Here is a 23,966-nt window from a genome sequence, read left to right on the forward strand (position 1 = left end):
CACACTATACACACATACATATACACACACTATACACACACAGTACACACACATATATACACAAATACAGTACACATATATATGCACATACAGTACACACACATACACACGTATAAACACACACACATACACACACATATACATACACACACTATACACACACACACACAGGGTTCCCCCTGCCGTTAATGCTGGCGTGGAGCAGTGTTAGAATAGAGGAAATGCCCCTGTACCCCCCTCTCCACAGATAAAAAGAAACATTTGCTAAATCTCCCCGTTTTCATTAATGGTTAATAAGCGTCTGGAGAGCGAGGTGTCACCGTGCCGCATCCCCTGCCACTGACTGATAGCAGTAATATGTGCAGGTTAGGGCAGTGGTATGTATTGCCAGCATCTATCCTGGCACTGGAAGTGATAAAATAACTCTTCACTCTATTTATAGTCTCTTTTATATTTCCGCTCGGCTGGAAATTATCACAGTTATATGCACAAAGTAATTACATACAAGCGGCCAGTAACCGGGGCTGAGGCCATTCCTGTGCTGATTCTGTCACCTTCTACAGTCTGCTGTGCGTGTATTCACTGGCCGAGGAGACCGAGCCGCAGCACAGATCGCCTCAGTGAGATAGAGCACTGTACTGACACTCCCATCCTCAGAGACAGCACAGGAGGAGATCACCTCAGTGACAGATAGCACCGTAGTGACACTCCCATCCTCAGAGACAGCACAGGAGGAGATCGCCTCAGTGACAGAGAGCACCGTAGTGAGACTCCCATCCTCAGAGACAGCACAGGAGGAGATTACCTCAGTGACAGAGAGCGCTATAGTGACACTCCCATCCTCAGAGACAGCACAGGAGGAGATCGCCTCAGTGACAGAGAGCACCGTAGTGAGACTCCCATCCTCAGAGACAGCACAGGAGGAGATTACCTCAGTGACAGAGAGCGCTATAGTGACACTCCCATCCTCAGAGACAGCACAGAAGGAGATCGCCTCAGTGAGATAGAGCACTGTACTGACACTCCCATCCTCAGAGACAGCACAGGAGGAGATCGCCTCAGTGACAGAGAGCACCGTAGTGAGACTCCCATCCTCAGAGACAGCACAGGAGGAGATTACCTCAGTGACAGAGAGCGCTATAGTGACACTCCCATCCTCAGAGACAGCACAGGAGGAGATCACCTCAGTGACAGAGAGCGCTATAGTGACACTCCCATCCTCAGAGACAGCACAGGAGGAGATCACCTCAGTGACAGAGAGTGCTATAGTGACACTCCCATCCTCAGAGACAGCACAGGAGGAGATTACCTCAGTGACAGAGAGCGCTATAGTGACACTCCCATCCTCAGAGACAGCACAGAAGGAGATCACCTCAGTGACAGAGAGCGCTATAGTGACACTCCCATCCTCAGAGACAGCACAGGAGGAGATTGCCTCAGTGACAGAGAGCGCCGTAGTGACACTCATCCTCAGAGACAGCACAGGAGGAGATCACCTCAGTGACAGAGAGCACCGTAGTGACACTCCCATCCTGAGACAGCACAGGAGGATATCGCCTTAGTGACAGAGAGCACCATAGTGACACTCCCATCCTCAGAGACAGCACAGGAGGAGATCACCTCAGTGACAGAGAGTGCTATAGTGACACTCCCATCCTCTGAGACAGCACAGGAGGAGATCGCCTTAGTGACAGAGAGCACCGTAGTGACACTCCCATCCTCAGAGACAGCACAGGAGGAGATCGCCTCAGTGACAGAGAGCACCGTAGTGACACTCCCATCCTCAGAGACAGCACAGGAGGAGATCGCCTCAGTGAGATAGAGCACTGTACTGACACTCCCATCCTCAGAGACAGCACAGGAGGAGATCGCCTCAGTGACAGATAGCGCTATAGTGACACTCCCATCCTCAGAGACAGCACAGGAGGAGATCACCTCAGTGACAGAGAGCACCGTAGTGACACTCCCATCCTCAGAGACAGCACAGGAGGAGATCGCCTCAGTGACAGAGAGCACCGTAGTGAGACTCCCATCCTCAGAGACAGCACAGGAGGAGATTACCTCAGTGACAGAGAGCGCTATAGTGACACTCCCATCCTCAGAGACAGCACAGAAGGAGATCGCCTCAGTGAGATAGAGCACTGTACTGACACTCCCATCCTCAGAGACAGCACAGGAGGAGATCGCCTCAGTGACAGAGAGCACCGTAGTGAGACTCCCATCCTCAGAGACAGCACAGGAGGAGATTACCTCAGTGACAGAGAGCGCTATAGTGACACTCCCATCCTCAGAGACAGCACAGGAGGAGATCACCTCAGTGACAGATAGCACCGTAGTGACACTCCCATCCTCAGAGACAGCACAGGAGGAGATCGCCTCAGTGACAGAGAGCACCGTAGTGAGACTCCCATCCTCAGAGACAGCACAGGAGGAGATTACCTCAGTGACAGAGAGCGCTATAGTGACACTCCCATCCTCAGAGACAGCACAGGAGGAGATCGCCTCAGTGACAGAGAGCACCGTAGTGAGACTCCCATCCTCAGAGACAGCACAGGAGGAGATTACCTCAGTGACAGAGAGCGCTATAGTGACACTCCCATCCTCAGAGACAGCACAGAAGGAGATCGCCTCAGTGAGATAGAGCACTGTACTGACACTCCCATCCTCAGAGACAGCACAGGAGGAGATCACCTCAGTGACAGAGAGTGCTATAGTGACACTCCCATCCTCAGAGACAGCACAGGAGGAGATTACCTCAGTGACAGAGAGCGCTATAGTGACACTCCCATCCTCAGAGACAGCACAGAAGGAGATCACCTCAGTGACAGAGAGCGCTATAGTGACACTCCCATCCTCAGAGACAGCACAGGAGGAGATTGCCTCAGTGACAGAGAGCGCCGTAGTGACACTCATCCTCAGAGACAGCACAGGAGGAGATCACCTCAGTGACAGAGAGCACCGTAGTGACACTCCCATCCTCAGAGACAGCACAGGAGGATATCACCTCAGTGACAGAGAGCGCTATAGTGACACTCCCATCCTGAGACAGCACAGGAGGATATCGCCTTAGTGACAGAGAGCACCATAGTGACACTCCCATCCTCAGAGACAGCACAGGAGGAGATCACCTCAGTGACAGAGAGTGCTATAGTGACACTCCCATCCTCTGAGACAGCACAGGAGGAGATCGCCTTAGTGACAGAGAGCACCGTAGTGACACTCCCATCCTCAGAGACAGCACAGGAGGAGATCGCCTCAGTGACAGAGAGCACCATAGTGACACTCCCATCCTCAGAGACAGCACAGGAGGAGATCGCCTCAGTGAGATAGAGCACTGTACTGACACTCCCATCCTCAGAGACAGCACAGGAGGAGATCGCCTCAGTGACAGATAGCGCTATAGTGACACTCCCATCCTCAGAGACAGCACAGGAGGAGATCACCTCAGTGACAGAGAGCACCGTAGTGACACTCCCATCCTCAGAGACAGCACAGGAGGAGATCGCCTCAGTGACAGAGAGCACCGTAGTGAGACTCCCATCCTCAGAGACAGCACAGGAGGAGATTACCTCAGTGACAGAGAGCGCTATAGTGACACTCCCATCCTCAGAGACAGCACAGGAGGAGATCGCCTCAGTGACAGAGAGCACCGTAGTGAGACTCCCATCCTCAGAGACAGCACAGGAGGAGATTACCTCAGTGACAGAGAGCGCTATAGTGACACTCCCATCCTCAGAGACAGCACAGAAGGAGATCGCCTCAGTGAGATAGAGCACTGTACTGACACTCCCATCCTCAGAGACAGCACAGGAGGAGATCGCCTCAGTGACAGAGAGCACCGTAGTGAGACTCCCATCCTCAGAGACAGCACAGGAGGAGATTACCTCAGTGACAGAGAGCGCTATAGTGACACTCCCATCCTCAGAGACAGCACAGGAGGAGATCACCTCAGTGACAGAGAGCGCTATAGTGACACTCCCATCCTCAGAGACAGCACAGGAGGAGATCACCTCAGTGACAGAGAGTGCTATAGTGACACTCCCATCCTCAGAGACAGCACAGGAGGAGATTACCTCAGTGACAGAGAGCGCTATAGTGACACTCCCATCCTCAGAGACAGCACAGAAGGAGATCACCTCAGTGACAGAGAGCGCTATAGTGACACTCCCATCCTCAGAGACAGCACAGGAGGAGATTGCCTCAGTGACAGAGAGCGCCGTAGTGACACTCATCCTCAGAGACAGCACAGGAGGAGATCACCTCAGTGACAGAGAGCACCGTAGTGACACTCCCATCCTCAGAGACAGCACAGGAGGATATCACCTCAGTGACAGAGAGCGCTATAGTGACACTCCCATCCTGAGACAGCACAGGAGGATATCGCCTTAGTGACAGAGAGCACCGTAGTGACACTCCCATCCTCAGAGACAGCACAGGAGGAGATCACCTCAGTGACAGAGAGTGCTATAGTGACACTCCCATCCTCTGAGACAGCACAGGAGGAGATCGCCTTAGTGACAGAGAGCACCGTAGTGACACTCCCATCCTCAGAGACAGCACAGGAGGAGATCGCCTCAGTGACAGAGAGCACCGTAGTGACACTCCCATCCTCAGAGACAGCACAGGAGGAGATCGCCTCAGTGAGATAGAGCACTGTACTGACACTCCCATCCTCAGAGACAGCACAGGAGGAGATCGCCTCAGTGACAGATAGCGCTATAGTGACACTCCCATCCTCAGAGACAGCACAGGAGGAGATCACCTCAGTGACAGAGAGCACCGTAGTGACACTCCCATCCTCAGAGACAGCACAGGAGGAGATCGCCTCAGTGACAGAGAGCACCGTAGTGAGACTCCCATCCTCAGAGACAGCACAGGAGGAGATTACCTCAGTGACAGAGAGCGCTATAGTGACACTCCCATCCTCAGAGACAGCACAGGAGGAGATCGCCTCAGTGACAGAGAGCACCGTAGTGAGACTCCCATCCTCAGAGACAGCACAGGAGGAGATTACCTCAGTGACAGAGAGCGCTATAGTGACACTCCCATCCTCAGAGACAGCACAGAAGGAGATCGCCTCAGTGAGATAGAGCACTGTACTGACACTCCCATCCTCAGAGACAGCACAGGAGGAGATCGCCTCAGTGACAGAGAGCACCGTAGTGAGACTCCCATCCTCAGAGACAGCACAGGAGGAGATTACCTCAGTGACAGAGAGCGCTATAGTGACACTCCCATCCTCAGAGACAGCACAGGAGGAGATCACCTCAGTGACAGAGAGCGCTATAGTGACACTCCCATCCTCAGAGACAGCACAGGAGGAGATCACCTCAGTGACAGAGAGTGCTATAGTGACACTCCCATCCTCAGAGACAGCACAGGAGGAGATTACCTCAGTGACAGAGAGCGCTATAGTGACACTCCCATCCTCAGAGACAGCACAGAAGGAGATCACCTCAGTGACAGAGAGCGCTATAGTGACACTCCCATCCTCAGAGACAGCACAGGAGGAGATTGCCTCAGTGACAGAGAGCGCCGTAGTGACACTCATCCTCAGAGACAGCACAGGAGGAGATCACCTCAGTGACAGAGAGCACCGTAGTGACACTCCCATCCTCAGAGACAGCACAGGAGGATATCACCTCAGTGACAGAGAGCGCTATAGTGACACTCCCATCCTGAGACAGCACAGGAGGATATCGCCTTAGTGACAGAGAGCACCGTAGTGACACTCCCATCCTCAGAGACAGCACAGGAGGAGATCACCTCAGTGACAGAGAGTGCTATAGTGACACTCCCATCCTCTGAGACAGCACAGGAGGAGATCGCCTTAGTGACAGAGAGCACCGTAGTGACACTCCCATCCTCAGAGACAGCACAGGAGGAGATCGCCTCAGTGACAGAGAGCACCGTAGTGACACTCCCATCCTCAGAGACTGCACAGGAGGAGATCGCCTCAGTGAGATAGAGCACTGTACTGACACTCCCATCCTGAGACAGCACAGGAGGATATCGCCTTAGTGACAGAGAGCACCGTAGTGACACTCCCATCCTCAGAGACAGCACAGGAGGAGATCACCTCAGTGACAGAGAGTGCTATAGTGACACTCCCATCCTCTGAGACAGCACAGGAGGAGATCGCCTCAGTGACAGAGAGCACCGTAGTGACACTCCCATCCTCAGAGACAGCACAGGAGGAGATCGCCTCAGTGACAGATAGCGCTATAGTGACACTCCCATCCTCAGAGACAGCACAGAAGGAGATCACCTCAGTGACAGAGAGCACCGTAGTGACACTCATCCTCAGAGACAGCACAGGAGGAGATCGCCTTAGTGACAGAGAGCGCTATAGTGACACTCCCATCCTCAGAGACAGCACAGGAGGAGATCGCCTTAGTGACAGAGAGCGCTATAGTGACACTCCCATCCTCAGAGACAGCACAGGAGGAGATCACCTCAGTGACAGAGAGCACCGTAGTGACACTCCCATCCTCAGAGACAGCACAGGAGGAGATCGCCTCAGTGACAGAGAGCACCGTAGTGAGACTCCCATCCTCAGAGACAGCACAGGAGGAGATTACCTCAGTGACAGAGAGCGCTATAGTGACACTCCCATCCTCAGAGACAGCACAGGAGGAGATCGCCTCAGTGACAGAGAGCACCGTAGTGAGACTCCCATCCTCAGAGACAGCACAGGAGGAGATTACCTCAGTGACAGAGAGCGCTATAGTGACACTCCCATCCTCAGAGACAGCACAGAAGGAGATCGCCTCAGTGAGATAGAGCACTGTACTGACACTCCCATCCTCAGAGACAGCACAGGAGGAGATCGCCTCAGTGACAGAGAGCACCGTAGTGAGACTCCCATCCTCAGAGACAGCACAGGAGGAGATTACCTCAGTGACAGAGAGCGCTATAGTGACACTCCCATCCTCAGAGACAGCACAGGAGGAGATCACCTCAGTGACAGAGAGCTCTATAGTGACACTCCCATCCTCAGAGACAGCACAGGAGGAGATCACCTCAGTGACAGAGAGTGCTATAGTGACACTCCCATCCTCAGAGACAGCACAGGAGGAGATTACCTCAGTGACAGAGAGCGCTATAGTGACACTCCCATCCTCAGAGACAGCACAGGAGGAGATCGCCTTAGTGACAGAGAGCGCTATAGTGACACTCCCATCCTCAGAGACAGCACAGGAGGAGATCACCTCAGTGACAGAGAGCACCGTAGTGACACTCCCATCCTCAGAGACAGCACAGGAGGAGATCGCCTCAGTGACAGAGAGCACCGTAGTGAGACTCCCATCCTCAGAGACAGCACAGGAGGAGATTACCTCAGTGACAGAGAGCGCTATAGTGACACTCCCATCCTCAGAGACAGCACAGGAGGAGATCGCCTCAGTGACAGAGAGCACCGTAGTGAGACTCCCATCCTCAGAGACAGCACAGGAGGAGATTACCTCAGTGACAGAGAGCGCTATAGTGACACTCCCATCCTCAGAGACAGCACAGAAGGAGATCGCCTCAGTGAGATAGAGCACTGTACTGACACTCCCATCCTCAGAGACAGCACAGGAGGAGATCGCCTCAGTGACAGAGAGCACCGTAGTGAGACTCCCATCCTCAGAGACAGCACAGGAGGAGATTACCTCAGTGACAGAGAGCGCTATAGTGACACTCCCATCCTCAGAGACAGCACAGGAGGAGATCACCTCAGTGACAGAGAGCTCTATAGTGACACTCCCATCCTCAGAGACAGCACAGGAGGAGATCACCTCAGTGACAGAGAGTGCTATAGTGACACTCCCATCCTCAGAGACAGCACAGGAGGAGATTACCTCAGTGACAGAGAGCGCTATAGTGACACTCCCATCCTCAGAGACAGCACAGGAGGAGATTGCCTCAGTGACAGAGAGCGCCGTAGTGACACTCATCCTCAGAGACAGCACAGGAGGAGATCACCTCAGTGACAGAGAGCGCCGTAGTGACACTCCCATCCTCAGAGACAGCACAGGAGGAGATCACCTCAGTGACAGAGAGTGCTATAGTGACACTCCCATCCTCTGAGACAGCACAGGAGGAGATCGCCTTAGTGACAGAGAGCACCGTAGTGACACTCCCATCCTCAGAGACAGCACAGGAGGAGATCGCCTCAGTGACAGAGAGCACCGTAGTGACACTCCCATCCTCAGAGACAGCACAGGAGGAGATCACCTCAGTGACAGAGAGCACCGTAGTGAGACTCCCATCCTCAGAGACAGCACAGGAGGAGATCACCTCAGTGACAGAGAGCGCTATAGTGACACTCCCATCCTCAGAGACAGCACAGGAGGAGATCACCTCAGTGACAGAGAGCGCTATAGTGACACTCATCCTCAGAGACAGCGCAGGAGGAGATCGCCTCAGTGACAGAGAGCACCGTAGTGAGACTCCCATCCTCAGAGACAGCACAGGAGGAGATTACCTCAGTGACAGAGAGCGCCGTAGTGACACTCATCCTCAGAGACAGCACAGGAGGAGATCACCTCAGTGACAGAGAGTGCTATAGTGACACTCCCATCCTCAGAGACAGCGCAGGAGGAGATTACCTCAGTGACAGAGAGCGCCGTAGTGACACTCATCCTCAGAGACAGCACAGGAGGAGATCACCTCAGTGACAGAGAGTGCTATAGTGACACTCCCATCCTCAGAGACAGCACAGGAGGAGATCACCTCAGTGACAGAGAGCACCGTAGTGACACTCCCATCCTCAGAGACAGCACAGGAGGAGATCACCTCAGTGACAGAGAGCGCTATAGTGACACTCCCATCCTCAGAGACAGCACAGGAGGAGATCACCTCAGTGACAGAGAGCACCGTAGTGACACTCCCATCCTCAGAGACAGCACAGGAGGAGATCACCTCAGTGACAGAGAGCACCGTAGTGACACTCCCATCCTCAGAGACAGCACAGGAGGAGATCACCTCAGTGACAGAGAGCGCTATAGTGACACTCCCATCCTCTGAGACAGCACAGGAGGAGATCGCCTCAGTGACAGAGAGCACCGTAGTGACACTCCCATCCTCAGAGACAGCACAGGAGGAGATCACCTCAGTGACAGAGAGCGCTATAGTGACACTCCCATCCTCAGAGACAGCACAGGAGGAGATTACCTCAGTGACAGAGAGCGCTATAGTGACACTCCCATCCTCAGAGACAGCACAGGAGGAGATTGCCTCAGTGACAGAGAGCGCCGTAGTGACACTCCCATCCTCAGAGACAGCGCAGGAGGAGATTACCTCAGTGACAGAGAGCGCTATAGTGACACTCCCATCCTCAGAGACAGCGCAGGAGGAGATTACCTCAGTGACAGAGAGCGCTATAGTGACACTCCCATCCTCAGAGACAGCACAGGAGGAGATTACCTCAGTGACAGAGAGCGCCGTAGTGACACTCCCATCCTGAGACAGCACAGGAGGAGATCACCTCAGTGACAGAGAGCGCCGTAGTGACACTCCCATCCTCAGAGACAGCACAGGAGGAGATTGCCTCAGTGACACAGAGCACCGTAGTGACACTCCCATCCTCATAGACAGCGCAGGAGGAGATTACCTCAGTGACAGAGAGCGCTATAGTGACACTCCCATCCTCAGAGACAGCACAGGAGGAGATTGCCTCAGTGACAGAGAGCGCCGTAGTGACACTCCCATCCTCAGAGACAGCGCAGGAGGAGATTACCTCAGTGACAGAGAGCGCTATAGTGACACTCCCATCCTCAGAGACAGCGCAGGAGGAGATTACCTCAGTGACAGAGAGCGCTATAGTGACACTCCCATCCTCAGAGACAGCACAGGAGGAGATTACCTCAGTGACAGAGAGCGCCGTAGTGACACTCCCATCCTGAGACAGCACAGGAGGAGATCACCTCAGTGACAGAGAGCGCCGTAGTGACACTCCCATCCTCAGAGACAGCACAGGAGGAGATCGCCTCAGTGACACAGAGCACCGTAGTGACACTCCCATCCTCATAGACAGCACAGGAGGAGATCACCTCAGTGACAGAGAGCGCTATAGTGACACTCCCATCCTCAGAGACAGCACAGGAGGATATCGCCTCAGTGACACAGAGCACCGTAGTGACACTCCCATCCTCAGAGACAGCACAGGAGGAGATCGCCTCAGTGACAGAGAGCGCTATAGTGACACTCCCATCCTGAGACAGCACAGGAGGAGATCACCTCAGTGACAGAGAGCACCGTAGTGACACTCCCATCCTCAGAGACAGCACAGGAGGAGATTACCTCAGTGACAGAGAGCGCTATAGTGACACTCCCATCCTCAGAGACAGCACAGGAGGAGATTGCCTCAGTGACAGAGAGCGCCGTAGTGACACTCCCATCCTCAGAGACAGCGCAGGAGGAGATTACCTCAGTGACAGAGAGCGCTATAGTGACACTCCCATCCTCAGAGACAGCGCAGGAGGAGATTACCTCAGTGACAGAGAGCGCTATAGTGACACTCCCATCCTCAGAGACAGCACAGGAGGAGATTACCTCAGTGACAGAGAGCGCCGTAGTGACACTCCCATCCTGAGACAGCACAGGAGGAGATCACCTCAGTGACAGAGAGCGCCGTAGTGACACTCCCATCCTCAGAGACAGCACAGGAGGAGATTGCCTCAGTGACACAGAGCACCGTAGTGACACTCCCATCCTCATAGACAGCGCAGGAGGAGATTACCTCAGTGACAGAGAGCGCTATAGTGACACTCCCATCCTCAGAGACAGCACAGGAGGAGATTGCCTCAGTGACAGAGAGCGCCGTAGTGACACTCCCATCCTCAGAGACAGCGCAGGAGGAGATTACCTCAGTGACAGAGAGCGCTATAGTGACACTCCCATCCTCAGAGACAGCGCAGGAGGAGATTACCTCAGTGACAGAGAGCGCTATAGTGACACTCCCATCCTCAGAGACAGCACAGGAGGAGATTACCTCAGTGACAGAGAGCGCCGTAGTGACACTCCCATCCTGAGACAGCACAGGAGGAGATCACCTCAGTGACAGAGAGCGCCGTAGTGACACTCCCATCCTCAGAGACAGCACAGGAGGAGATCGCCTCAGTGACACAGAGCACCGTAGTGACACTCCCATCCTCAGAGACAGCACAGGAGGAGATCACCTCAGTGACAGAGAGCACCGTAGTGACACTCCCATCCTCATAGACAGCACAGGAGGAGATCACCTCAGTGACAGAGAGCGCTATAGTGACACTCCCATCCTCAGAGACAGCACAGGAGGATATCGCCTCAGTGACACAGAGCACCGTAGTGACACTCCCATCCTCAGAGACAGCACAGGAGGAGATCGCCTCAGTGACAGAGAGCGCTATAGTGACACTCCCATCCTGAGACAGCACAGGAGGAGATCACCTCAGTGACAGAGAGCACCGTAGTGACACTCCCATCCTCAGAGACAGCACAGGAGGAGATTACCTCAGTGACAGAGAGCGCTATAGTGACACTCCCATCCTCAGAGACAGCACAGGAGGAGATTGCCTCAGTGACAGAGAGCGCCGTAGTGACACTCCCATCCTCAGAGACAGCGCAGGAGGAGATTACCTCAGTGACAGAGAGCGCTATAGTGACACTCCCATCCTCAGAGACAGCGCAGGAGGAGATTACCTCAGTGACAGAGAGCGCTATAGTGACACTCCCATCCTCAGAGACAGCACAGGAGGAGATTACCTCAGTGACAGAGAGCGCCGTAGTGACACTCCCATCCTGAGACAGCACAGGAGGAGATCACCTCAGTGACAGAGAGCGCCGTAGTGACACTCCCATCCTCAGAGACAGCACAGGAGGAGATTGCCTCAGTGACACAGAGCACCGTAGTGACACTCCCATCCTCATAGACAGCGCAGGAGGAGATTACCTCAGTGACAGAGAGCGCTATAGTGACACTCCCATCCTCAGAGACAGCACAGGAGGAGATTGCCTCAGTGACAGAGAGCGCCGTAGTGACACTCCCATCCTCAGAGACAGCGCAGGAGGAGATTACCTCAGTGACAGAGAGCGCTATAGTGACACTCCCATCCTCAGAGACAGCGCAGGAGGAGATTACCTCAGTGACAGAGAGCGCTATAGTGACACTCCCATCCTCAGAGACAGCACAGGAGGAGATTACCTCAGTGACAGAGAGCGCCGTAGTGACACTCCCATCCTGAGACAGCACAGGAGGAGATCACCTCAGTGACAGAGAGCGCCGTAGTGACACTCCCATCCTCAGAGACAGCACAGGAGGAGATCGCCTCAGTGACACAGAGCACCGTAGTGACACTCCCATCCTCAGAGACAGCACAGGAGGAGATCACCTCAGTGACAGAGAGCACCGTAGTGACACTCCCATCCTCATAGACAGCACAGGAGGAGATCACCTCAGTGACAGAGAGCGCTATAGTGACACTCCCATCCTCAGAGACAGCACAGGAGGATATCGCCTCAGTGACACAGAGCACCGTAGTGACACTCCCATCCTCAGAGACAGCACAGGAGGAGATCGCCTCAGTGACAGAGAGCGCTATAGTGACACTCCCATCCTGAGACAGCACAGGAGGAGATCACCTCAGTGACAGAGAGCACCGTAGTGATACTCCCATCCTCAGAGACAGCACATTAGGCGATGGGCTTGATAAATACATAGTGGATGACTCTGAGGTCTCCATTTAACAACGAACCTAAACACCAGCGACATATTTTAGTATCGCAGTGATACAAGCTAATATGTCACTGGTCCTCTCTCCGGTGAGATCCAGCGTCTTTCCCCTCCTCATCTAGGTCCCTCACATAGCTGCTGACAGGTTATCGCTGCAAGCAACGGGCTCATCTGTCTTGCGCAGCAGTCAGCTTATCACGGCAGGGACCCAGCGGTCCTTGGAAGGCTGCTCTGAAGCTGGAAAGGCTGTAGCTGGGTCCCTATTGCCGGTAAGATAGCGATGCATTGACAATCTTAGATTACCGCTGTTTGTTGAATTACTGAAAAGTTTACGCTTGCGTGTAAGCCGTCGTCTGTGCTCCATCATAGTGTGAGGACCGAAGATGGACGCCGGTATCAGCCGTGCAGTGTGTGCAGTAATGTACAATATACCGTGCAGTGTGTGCAGTAAAGTAGAATATACCGTGCAGTGTGTGCAGTAATGTACAATATACCGTGCAGTGTGTGCAGTAATGTACAATATACCGTGCAGTGTGTGCAGTAATGTACAATATACCGTGCAGTGTGTGCAGTAATATACAATATACCGTGCAGTGCGTGCAGTAATATACAATATGCCGTGCAGTGTGTGCAGTAATGTACAATATACCGTGCAGTGTGTGCAGTAATGTACAATATACCGTGCAGTGTGTGCAGTAATGTACAATATACCGTGCAGTGTGTGCAGTAATATACAATATACCGTGCAGTGTGTGCAGTAATGTACAATATACCGTGCAGTGTGTGCAGTAATGTACAATATACCGTGCAGTGTGTGCGGTAATGTACAATATACCGTGCAGTGTGTGCGGTATTGTACAATATACCGTGCAGTGTGTGCAGTAATGTAGAATATACCGTGCATTGTGTGCAGTAATGTACAATATACCGTGCAGTGTGTGCAGTAATGTACAATATACCGTGCAGTGTGTGCAGTAATGTACAATATACCGTGCAGTGTGTGCAGTAAAGTACAATATACCGTGCAGTGTGTGCAGTAATGTACAATATACCGTGCAGTGTGTGCAGTAATGTACAATATACCGTGCAGTGTGTGCAGTAATGTACAATATACCCTGCAGTGTGTGCAGTAATGTACAATATACCCTGCAGTGTGTGCAGTATTGTACAATATACCCTGCAGTGTGTGCAGTATTGTACAATATATCGGGCAGTGTGTGCAGTAATGTACAATATACCGTGCAGTGTGTGCAGTAATGTACAATATACCGTGCAGTGTGTGCAGTAAAGTACAATATACCGTGCAGTGTGTGCAGTAATGTACAATATACCGTGCAGTGTGTGCAGTAATGTACAATATACCGTGCAGTGTGTGCAGTAATGTACAATATACCGTGCAGTGTGTGCAGTAATGTACAATATACCGTGCAGTGTGTGCAGTAATGTACAATATACCGTGCAGTAATGTACAATATACCATGCAGTGTGTGCAGTAATGTACAATATACCGTGCAGTAATGTACAATATACCGTGCAGTGTGTGCAGTAATGTACAATATACTGTGCAGTAATGTACAATATACCGTGCAGTGTGTGCAGTAATGTACAATATACCGTTCAGTGTGTGCAGTAATGTACAATATACCGTGCAGTGTGTGCAGTAATGTACAATATACCGTGCAGTGTGTGCAGTAAAGTACAATATACCCTGCAGTGTGTGCAGTAATGAACAATATACCGTGCAGTGTGTGCAGTAAAGTAGAAAATACCCTGCAGTGTGTGCAGTAAAGTAGAATATACCCTGCAGTGTGTGCAGTAATGTACAATATACCCTGCAGTGTGTGCAGTAATGTACAATATACCCTGCAGTGTGTGCAGTAATGTACAATATACCCTGCAGTGTGTGCAGTAATGTACAATATACCCTGCAGTGTGTGCAGTAATGTACAATATACCCTGCAGTGTGTGCAGTAATGTACAATATACCCTGCAGTAATGTACAATATACCGTGCAGTAATGTACAATATACCCTGCAGTGTGTGCAGTAATGTACAATATACCCTGCAGTGTGTGCAGTAAAGTACGATATACCGTGCAGTGTGTGCAGTAATGTACGATATACCGTGCAGTGTGTGCAGTAATGTACGATATACCGTGCAGTGTGTGCAGTAATGTACAATATACCGTGCAGTGTGTGCAGTAATGTACAATATACCGTGCAGTGTGTGCAGTAAAGTACAATATACCGTGCAGTGTGTGCAGTAAAGTACAATATACCGTGCAGTGTGTGCAGTAATGTACAATATACCGTGCAGTGTGTGCATTAATGTACAATATACCCTGCAGTGTGTGCAGTAATGTACAATATACCCTGCAGTGTGTGCAGTAATGTACAATATACCGTGCAGTAATGTACAATATACCGTTCAGTGTGTGCAGTAATGTACAATATACCGTGCAGTGTGTGCAGTAATGTACAATATACCGTGCAGTGTGTGCAGTAATGTACAATATACCGTTCAGTGTGTGCAGTAATGTACAATATACCGTGCAGTGTGTGCAGTAATGTACAATATACCGTGCAGTGTGTGCAGTAAAGTACAATATACCCTGCAGTGTGTGCAGTAATGAACAATATACTGTGCAGTGTGTGCAGTAAAATAGAATATACCCTGCAGTGTGTGCAGTAAAGTAGAATATACCCTGCAGTGTGTGCAGTAATGTACAATATACCCTGCAGTGTGTGCAGTAATGTACAATATACCCTGCAGTGTGTGCAGTAATGTACAATATACCCTGCAGTGTGTGCAGTAATGTACAATATACCCTGCAGTGTGTGCAGTAATGTACAATATACCCTGCAGTAATGTACAATATACCGTGCAGTAATGTACAATATACCGTGCAGTGTGTGCAGTAATGTACAATATACCCTGCAGTGTGTGCAGTAATGTACAATATACCGTGCAGTGTGTGCAGTAAAGTACAATATACCGTGCAGTGTGTGCATTAATGTACAATATACCGTGCAGTGTGTGCAGTAATGTACAATATACCGTGCAGTGTGTGCAGTAATGTACAATATACCGTGCAGTGTGTGCAGTAAAGTACAATATACCGTGCAGTGTGTGCAGTAATGTACAATATACCGTGCAGTGTGTGCAGTAATGTACAATATACCGTGCAGTGTGTGCAGTAATGTACAATATACCGTGCAGTAATGTACAATATACCGTGCAGTGTGTGCAGTAAAGTACAATATACCGTGCAGTGTGTGCAGTAAAGTACAATATACCGTGCAGTGTGTGCAGTAATGTACAATATACCGTGCAGTGTGTGCAGTAATGTACAATATACCGTGCAGTGTGTGCAGTAATGTACAATATACCGTGCAGTAATGTACAATATACCGTGCAGTGTGTGCAGTAATGTACAATATACCATTCAGTGTGTGCAGTAATGTACAATATACCGTGCAGTGTGTGCAGTAATGTACAATATACCGTGCAGTGTGTGCAGTAAAGTACAATATACCCTGCAGTGTGTGCAGTAATGTACAATATACCGTGCAGTGTGTGCAGTAATGTACAATATACCGTGCAGTGTGTGCAGTAATATACAATATACCGTGCAGTGTGTGCAGTAACGTACAATATACCGTGCAGTGTGTGCAGTAATGTACAATATACCGTGCAGTGTGTGCAGTAATATACAATATACCGTGCAGTGTGTGCAGTAATGTACAATATACCGTGCAGTGTGTGCAGTAATGTACAATATACCGTGCAGTGTGTGCAGTAATATACAATATACCGTGCAGTGTGTGCAGTAATGTACAATATACCGTGCAGTGTGTGCAGTAATATACAATATACCGTGCAGTGTGTGCAGTAAAGTACAATATACCGTGCAGTGTGTGCAGTAATGTACAATATACTACCCTGCAGTGTGTGCAGTAATGTACAATATACTACCCTGCAGTGTGTGCAGTAATGTACAATATACTACCCTGCAGTGTGTGCAGTAATGTACAATATACCCTGCAGTGTGTGCAGTACAGTACAATATACCGTGCAGTGTGTGCAGTAATGTACAATATACCGTGCAGTGTGTGCAGTAATGTACAATATACCCTGCAGTGTGTGCAGTAATGTACAATATACCCTGCAGTGTGTGCAGTAATGTACAATATACCCTGCAGTGTGTGCAGTAATGTACAATATACCGTGCAGTGTGTGCAGTAATGTACAATATACCGTGCAGTGTGTGCAGTAATGTACAATATACCGTGCAGTGTGTGCAGTAATGTACAATATACCCTGCAGTGTGTGCAGTAATGTACAATATACCCTGCAGTGTGTGCAGTAATATACAATATACCCTGCAGTGTGTGCAGTAATGTACAATATACCTTGCAGTGTGTGCAGTAATATACAATATACCGTGCAATGTGTGTGCAGTAATGTACAATATACCGTGCAGTGTGTGCAGTAATGTACAATATACCGTGCAGTGTGTGCAGTAATGTACAATATACCGTGCAGTGTGTGCAGTAATGTACAATATACCGTGCAGTGTGTGCAGTAAAGTACAATATACCGTGCAGTGTGTGCAGTAATGTACAATATTCTACCCTGCAGTGTGTGCAGTAATGTACAATATACTACCCTGCAGTGTGTGCAGTAATGTACAATATACCCTGCAGTGTGTGCAGTACAGTACAATATACCGTGCTGTGTGTGCAGTAATGTACAATATACCGTGCAGTAATGTACAATATACCGTGCAGTGTGTGCAGTAATGTACAATATACCGTGCAGTAATGTACAATATACCCTGCAGTGTGTGCAGTAATGTACAATATACCCTGCAGTGTGTGCAGTAACGTACAATATACCGTGCAGTGTGTGCAGTAATGTACAATATACCGTGCAGTAACGTATAATATACCCTGCAGTGTGTGCAGTAACGTACAAAATACCCTGCAGTGTGTGCAGTAACGTACAATATACCGTGCAGTGTGTGCAGTAATGTACAATATACCGTGCAGTGTGTGCAGTAATGTACAATATACCGTGCAGTGTGTGCAGTAATGTACAATATACCGTGCAGTGTGTGCAGTAATGTACAATATACCGTGCAGTGTGTGCAGTAATGTACAATATACCCTGCAGTGTGTGCAGTAATGTAGAATATACCCTGCAGTGTGTGCAGTAATGTACAATATACCCTGCAGTGTGTGCAGTAATGTACAATATTCCCTGCAGTGTGTGCAGTAATGTACAATATACCCTGCAGTGTGTGCAGTAATGTACAATATACCCTGCAGTGTGTGCAGTAATGTACAATATACCGTGCAGTGTGTGCAGTAATGTACAATATACCGTGCAGTGTGTGCAGTAATGTACAATATACCGTGCAGTGTGTGCAGTAATGTACAATATACCGTGCAGTGTGTGCAGTAAAGTACAATATACCGTGCAGTGTGTGCAGTAAAGTACAATATACCGTGCAGTGTGTGCAGTAATGTACAATATACCGTGCAGTGTGTGCAGTAAAGTACAATATACCCTGCAGTGTGTGCAGTAAAGTACAATATACCGTGCAGTGTGTGCAGTAATGTACAATATACCCTGCAGTGTGTGCAGTAATGTACAATATACCGTGCAGTAATGTACAATATACCGTGCAGTGTGTGCAGTAATGTACAATATACCGTGCAGTGTGTGCAGTTATGTACAATATACCCTGCAGTGTGTGCAGTACAGTACAATATACCGTGCAGTGTGTCCAGTAATGTACAATATACCGTGCAGTGTGTGCAGTAATGTACAATATACCCTGCAGTGTGTGCAGTAATGTACAATATACCCTGCAGTGTGTGCAGTAATGTACAATATACCCTGCAGTGTGTGCAGTAATGTACAATATACCGTGCAGTGTGTGCAGTAATGTACAATATACCCTGCAGTGTGTGCAGTAATGTACAATATACCGTGCAGTTTGTGCAGTAATATACAATATACCGTGCAGTGTGTGCAGTAATGTACAATATACCCTGCAGTGTGTGCAGTAATGTACAATATACCGTGCAGTGTGTGCAGTAATATACAATATACCGTGCAGTGTGTGCAGTAATGTACAATATACCATGCAGTGTGTGCAGTAATGTACAATATACCGTGCAGTGAGCCTGATTCAGGACCGTCCTAGCTGAAATTGGAGCGGCCTCCTGGCCGCTCGAATAGCTGCGGGTGACCACCCACAGCTTATGCGAGCATCCAAAAAGATGGTCTCGATGGTCAAGACCATCACGACCATCGGGCTTGCGACGAGACCCTTGTGGTAGGGTTTCGTCTTCCGCAAGCCCGGAGTGCTTTTGGCTCTATCAGAGCCAAAAACACTCCCACTGACATCACTAGTGATGCCAGTGGGGCCGGACCCAGACGGTAGGCGTTCCCATGGGCATTTGACCAGCCACGCCCCCGGCACGCCCACCAAACGGGTCGTGCTGTAACTCACCATCGACAGCACGCCCCCTTTGGTGCGAGACCTGGAGCGACGGCTTCCCCGTAGCTATCCGGGTCTCGCGCATGCGCACGACGGAGCAGCCTCCGTTGTGCGCATGCGCACTTGGGCAACATCGACCCGCTTGCGAGCGCTCAGCGCTCGCGAGCAGGTCTGAATTAGGCCCAGTGTGTGCAGTAAAGTACAATATACCAAGCAGTGTGTGCAGTTGTTGTGAACGGCCACCAGGTGGCACCATTACTCCTCAGGAAGAAGCTTACAGTAACGCTTATGTTTCCTAGATCACAATCGGATTCACGCCACGGACGTGCTGCACGCAGTGTGGTTCCTCAGTACCCAGCCCATCCCGGGGCTCAGCAATGTGGTGAATGATCTCGGTTCCGCCAGTGACTCAGGTACGGTGCTATGATCAGGGCTGCGGTCACTATGTAAAGCTGGGTACACGCTGTAAGATATATCGTACAGATCAAATAATGTGTGCGCCCGATGGCGCGTGCTGGAGGAACGCTCCGCAGATGGGACGATGCAATGAACGATGTCATGCTATAACACGCCTCATGGAACGATACGTCATGCGGACGTACACCGGATCGCGCAGTGTGAGTATCCGGCTTAATGTATCGTTACATGGCGCCATTCCTTCGGCTGGGTACACATCGTATAGTGGCGTGATTCAGGGACGGACCCGATGGCGATATTTACAGAGTTGAGGGATTATTGCCTGGCTGTGTATGCGTTACGTTCGCACTGCGCACGTGCCTTAGCCACGCCGCTCACAGTGAGGGTGTCTCAGCAACCGCTAGGATGCGGTTACAGGGAGTGGCGGTAAAAACACAGCCGTGTCAGCACACTACTGCGATCCCGTGTGCAGATAACATGGCGTCAGCATCTCAGTTACTCAGATGGTGGATTACGGCCAGCGCTGCGTGTTTGTGCGCACTCGCGCGGATCTGCGAAGCCGCCGGTGTGCGTCTCAGTACTTTCCGGGCGGAAGCAGCATAAACGGGTTTTCGTGCAGTGTATGGGATCAAAACTGAGATTACATTACGGCTCACATGGGAATCAGGCGCTGCGTGTACCCGGCTTACATTGTAGGTTATTGGCGGAACAGACAATGGCGCTAAATATCTACGCCAGCGACACGTGTAACATATCTGATACACGGACGTGTGATGCTTTATACAGGATACATAACATTTACTGCTCTCCATTATTATTACAGAGGTATACTACACATAGGGCCTCATTCAGAGCCGGTCGTTAGATGCAAGCGGTCGCTCTGAATCATGACGGCCGCTTGCATTCTGAACGGCCGCCTCCATGTCGGTCATTAGAGCTGTGAGTGTTAACCCACAGCCTAACGACCGACATGGGTGATGGTCGCGATGGTCAAGACCATCGCGACCATCGGGGCTTACGACGAGACCCTAAGGTAGGCGCTAAATATCTACGCCAGCGTATTATATTACATAGGTATACTACACATAGTGCTCTGTATTATTATTACACAGGTATACTACACATAGTGCTCTGTATTATATTACACAGGTATACTACACATAGTGCTCTGTATTATATTACATAGGTATACTACACATAGCGCTCTGTATTATATTACATAGGTATACTACACATAGTGCTCTGTATTATATTACATAGGTATACTACTCATAGTGCTCTGTATTATTATTACACAGGTATACTACACATAGTGCTCTGCATTATTATTACATAGGTATACTACACATAGTGCTCTGTATTATATTACACAGGTATACTACACATAGTGCTCTGTATTATATTACATAGGTATACTACACATAGTGCTCTGTATTATATTACATAGGTATACTACACATAGTGCTCTGTATTATATTACACAGGTATACTACACATAGCGCTCTGTATTATATTACACAGGTATACTACACATAGCGCTCTGTATTATATTACATAGGTATACTACACATAGTGCTCTGTATTATTATTACATATGTATACTACACATAGTGCTCTGTATTATATTACACAGGTATACTACACATAGTGCTCTGCATTATTATTACACAGGTATACTACACATAGTGCTCTGCATTATATTACACAGGTATACTACACATAGTGCTCTGCATTATATTACATAGGTATACTACACATAGTGCTCTGCATTATTATTACACAGGTACACTACACATAGTGCTCTGCATTATTATTACACAGGTATACTACACATAGCATTCTGTATTATTATTACACCGGTATACTACACATAGTGCTCTGCATTATTATTACACAGGTATACTGCACATAGTGCTCTGCATTTTATTACATAGGTATACTACACATAGCGCTCTGCATTATATTACACAGGTATACTACACATAGTGCTCTGCATTATATTACACAGGTATACTACACATAGTGCGCTGCATTATATTACATAGGTACACTACACATAGTGCTCTGCATTATTATTACACAGGTATACTACACATAGTGCTCTGTATTATTATTACACAGGTACACTACACATAGTGCTCTGCATTATATTACATAGGTATACTACACATAGTGCTCTGCATTATTATTACACAGGTATACTACACATAGTGCTCTGCATTATATTACATAGGTATACTACACATAGTGCTCTGCATTATTATTACACAGGTACACTACACATAGTGCTCTGCATTATATTACATAGGTATACTACACATAGTGCTCTGCATTATTATTACACAGGTATACTACACATAGCATTCTGTATTATTATTACACAGGTATACTACACATAGTGCTCTGCATTATTATTACACAGGTACACTACACATAGTGCTCTGCATTATATTACATAGGTATACTACACATAGTGCTCTGCATTATTATTACACAGGTATACTGCACATAGCGCTCTGCATTTTATTACATAGGTATACTACACATAGCGCTCTGCATTATATTACACAGGTATACTACACATAGTGCTCTGCATTATATTACACAGGTATACTACACATAGTGCGCTGCATTATATTACATAGGTATAGTACACATAGCGCTCTGCATTATATTACATGGGGTTACTTGTAGTCAGTAAGCATAGTGAAGTAGCAGCAGGTAATATCTCATTAGTGAGCAGAGCTGGTTGTGACCCCATGGGGCTCCAGGCAGGATACTGATTTGGGGTCCCAATCCCTCTCCATTTGTAAAGAACCCCTCCCCCCCATACACATAGACCAGGTTACAGTAGTCTGACCCCATCGTGCCCTAGGCGGTAACCTAGGCTGCTGTATGTATGGGGCAGCTCTGTCTATGGGTCATGCTAATTAGTGTGTGATTTGCTCCTGTGGGGGTGGTATCCCCATCACAGGCAATAAGCTCAGCCCCATCTCACCCCGGATTCGCAGATTCTGAGAGCACAGGGCTACCACATGTACCACATATACAACATGTACCACATATACAACATGTACCACATATACAACATATACAACATGTACAACATATACAACGTACCACATGTACCACATATACAACATGTACCACATATACCACATGTACAACATGTACCACATATACCACATGTACAACATGTACAACATATACAACGTACCACATGTACCACATATACAACAAGTACCACATATACAACATGTACCACATATACAACATATACAACATGTACAACATATACAACGTACCACATGTACCACATATACAACATGTACCACATATACAACGTACCACATGTACCACATATACAACATATACCACATATACAACATATACAACATGTACAACATATACAACGTACCACATGTACCACATATACAACATGTACCACATATACCACATATACCACATATACCACATATACAACATGTACCACATATACAACGTACCACATGTACCACATATACAACATGTACCACATATACAACATATACAACATATACAACGTACCACATGTACCACATATACAACATGTACCACATATACAACATATACAACATGTACAACATATACAACGTACCACATGTACCACATGTACCACATGTACCACATATACCACATATACCACATATACAACATGTACCACATATACCACATATACAACATATACCACATATACAACATGTTTCACATATACAACATGTACCAAATATACAACATGTACCACATATACAACATGTACCACATATACATGTACCACATATACAACATGTACCACATATACAACATATACCACATGTACAACATATACCACATGTACCACATATACCACATATACAACATATACCACATGTACAACATACCACATGTACCACATATACAACATACCACATGTACAACATGTACCACATATACAACATGTACCACATGTACAACATACCACATATACAACATATACAACATATACAACATGTACAACATATACAACATATACAACGTACCACATGTACCACATATACAACATGTACCACATATACAACATACCACATATACAACATGTACCACATATACAACATACCACATATACAACATGTACCACATATACCACATGTACAACATACCACATGTACCACATATACAACATACCACATGTACAACATGTACCACATATACAACATGTATCACATGTACAACATACCACATATACAACATATACAACATGTACAACATATACAACGTACCACATGTACCACATATACAACATGTACCACATATACAACATACCAC

The 23,966-nt window shown here is 48.4% G+C and overlaps 1 protein-coding gene across 1 annotated transcript in view; it reads left to right on the plus strand.

Moving 5' to 3' along the window:
* The window catches only part of PDE3A (phosphodiesterase 3A), a 145,749-nt gene that overhangs the window by 86,871 nt on the left and 34,912 nt on the right, over nucleotides 1-23,966 (plus strand). Inside the window, exon 10 of the mRNA XM_088462662.1 lies at nucleotides 19,505-19,618. Within this exon, the coding sequence (XP_088318788.1) occupies nucleotides 19,505-19,618 (114 nt within the window). The remainder of the gene's footprint in view (nucleotides 1-19,504; nucleotides 19,619-23,966) is intronic.

Source organism: Taudactylus pleione, unplaced genomic scaffold (genome assembly GCF_031769625.1).
Source record: "Taudactylus pleione unplaced genomic scaffold, aTauple2 ptg000052l, whole genome shotgun sequence".
Lineage (NCBI taxonomy): Eukaryota > Metazoa > Chordata > Amphibia > Anura > Myobatrachidae > Taudactylus > Taudactylus pleione.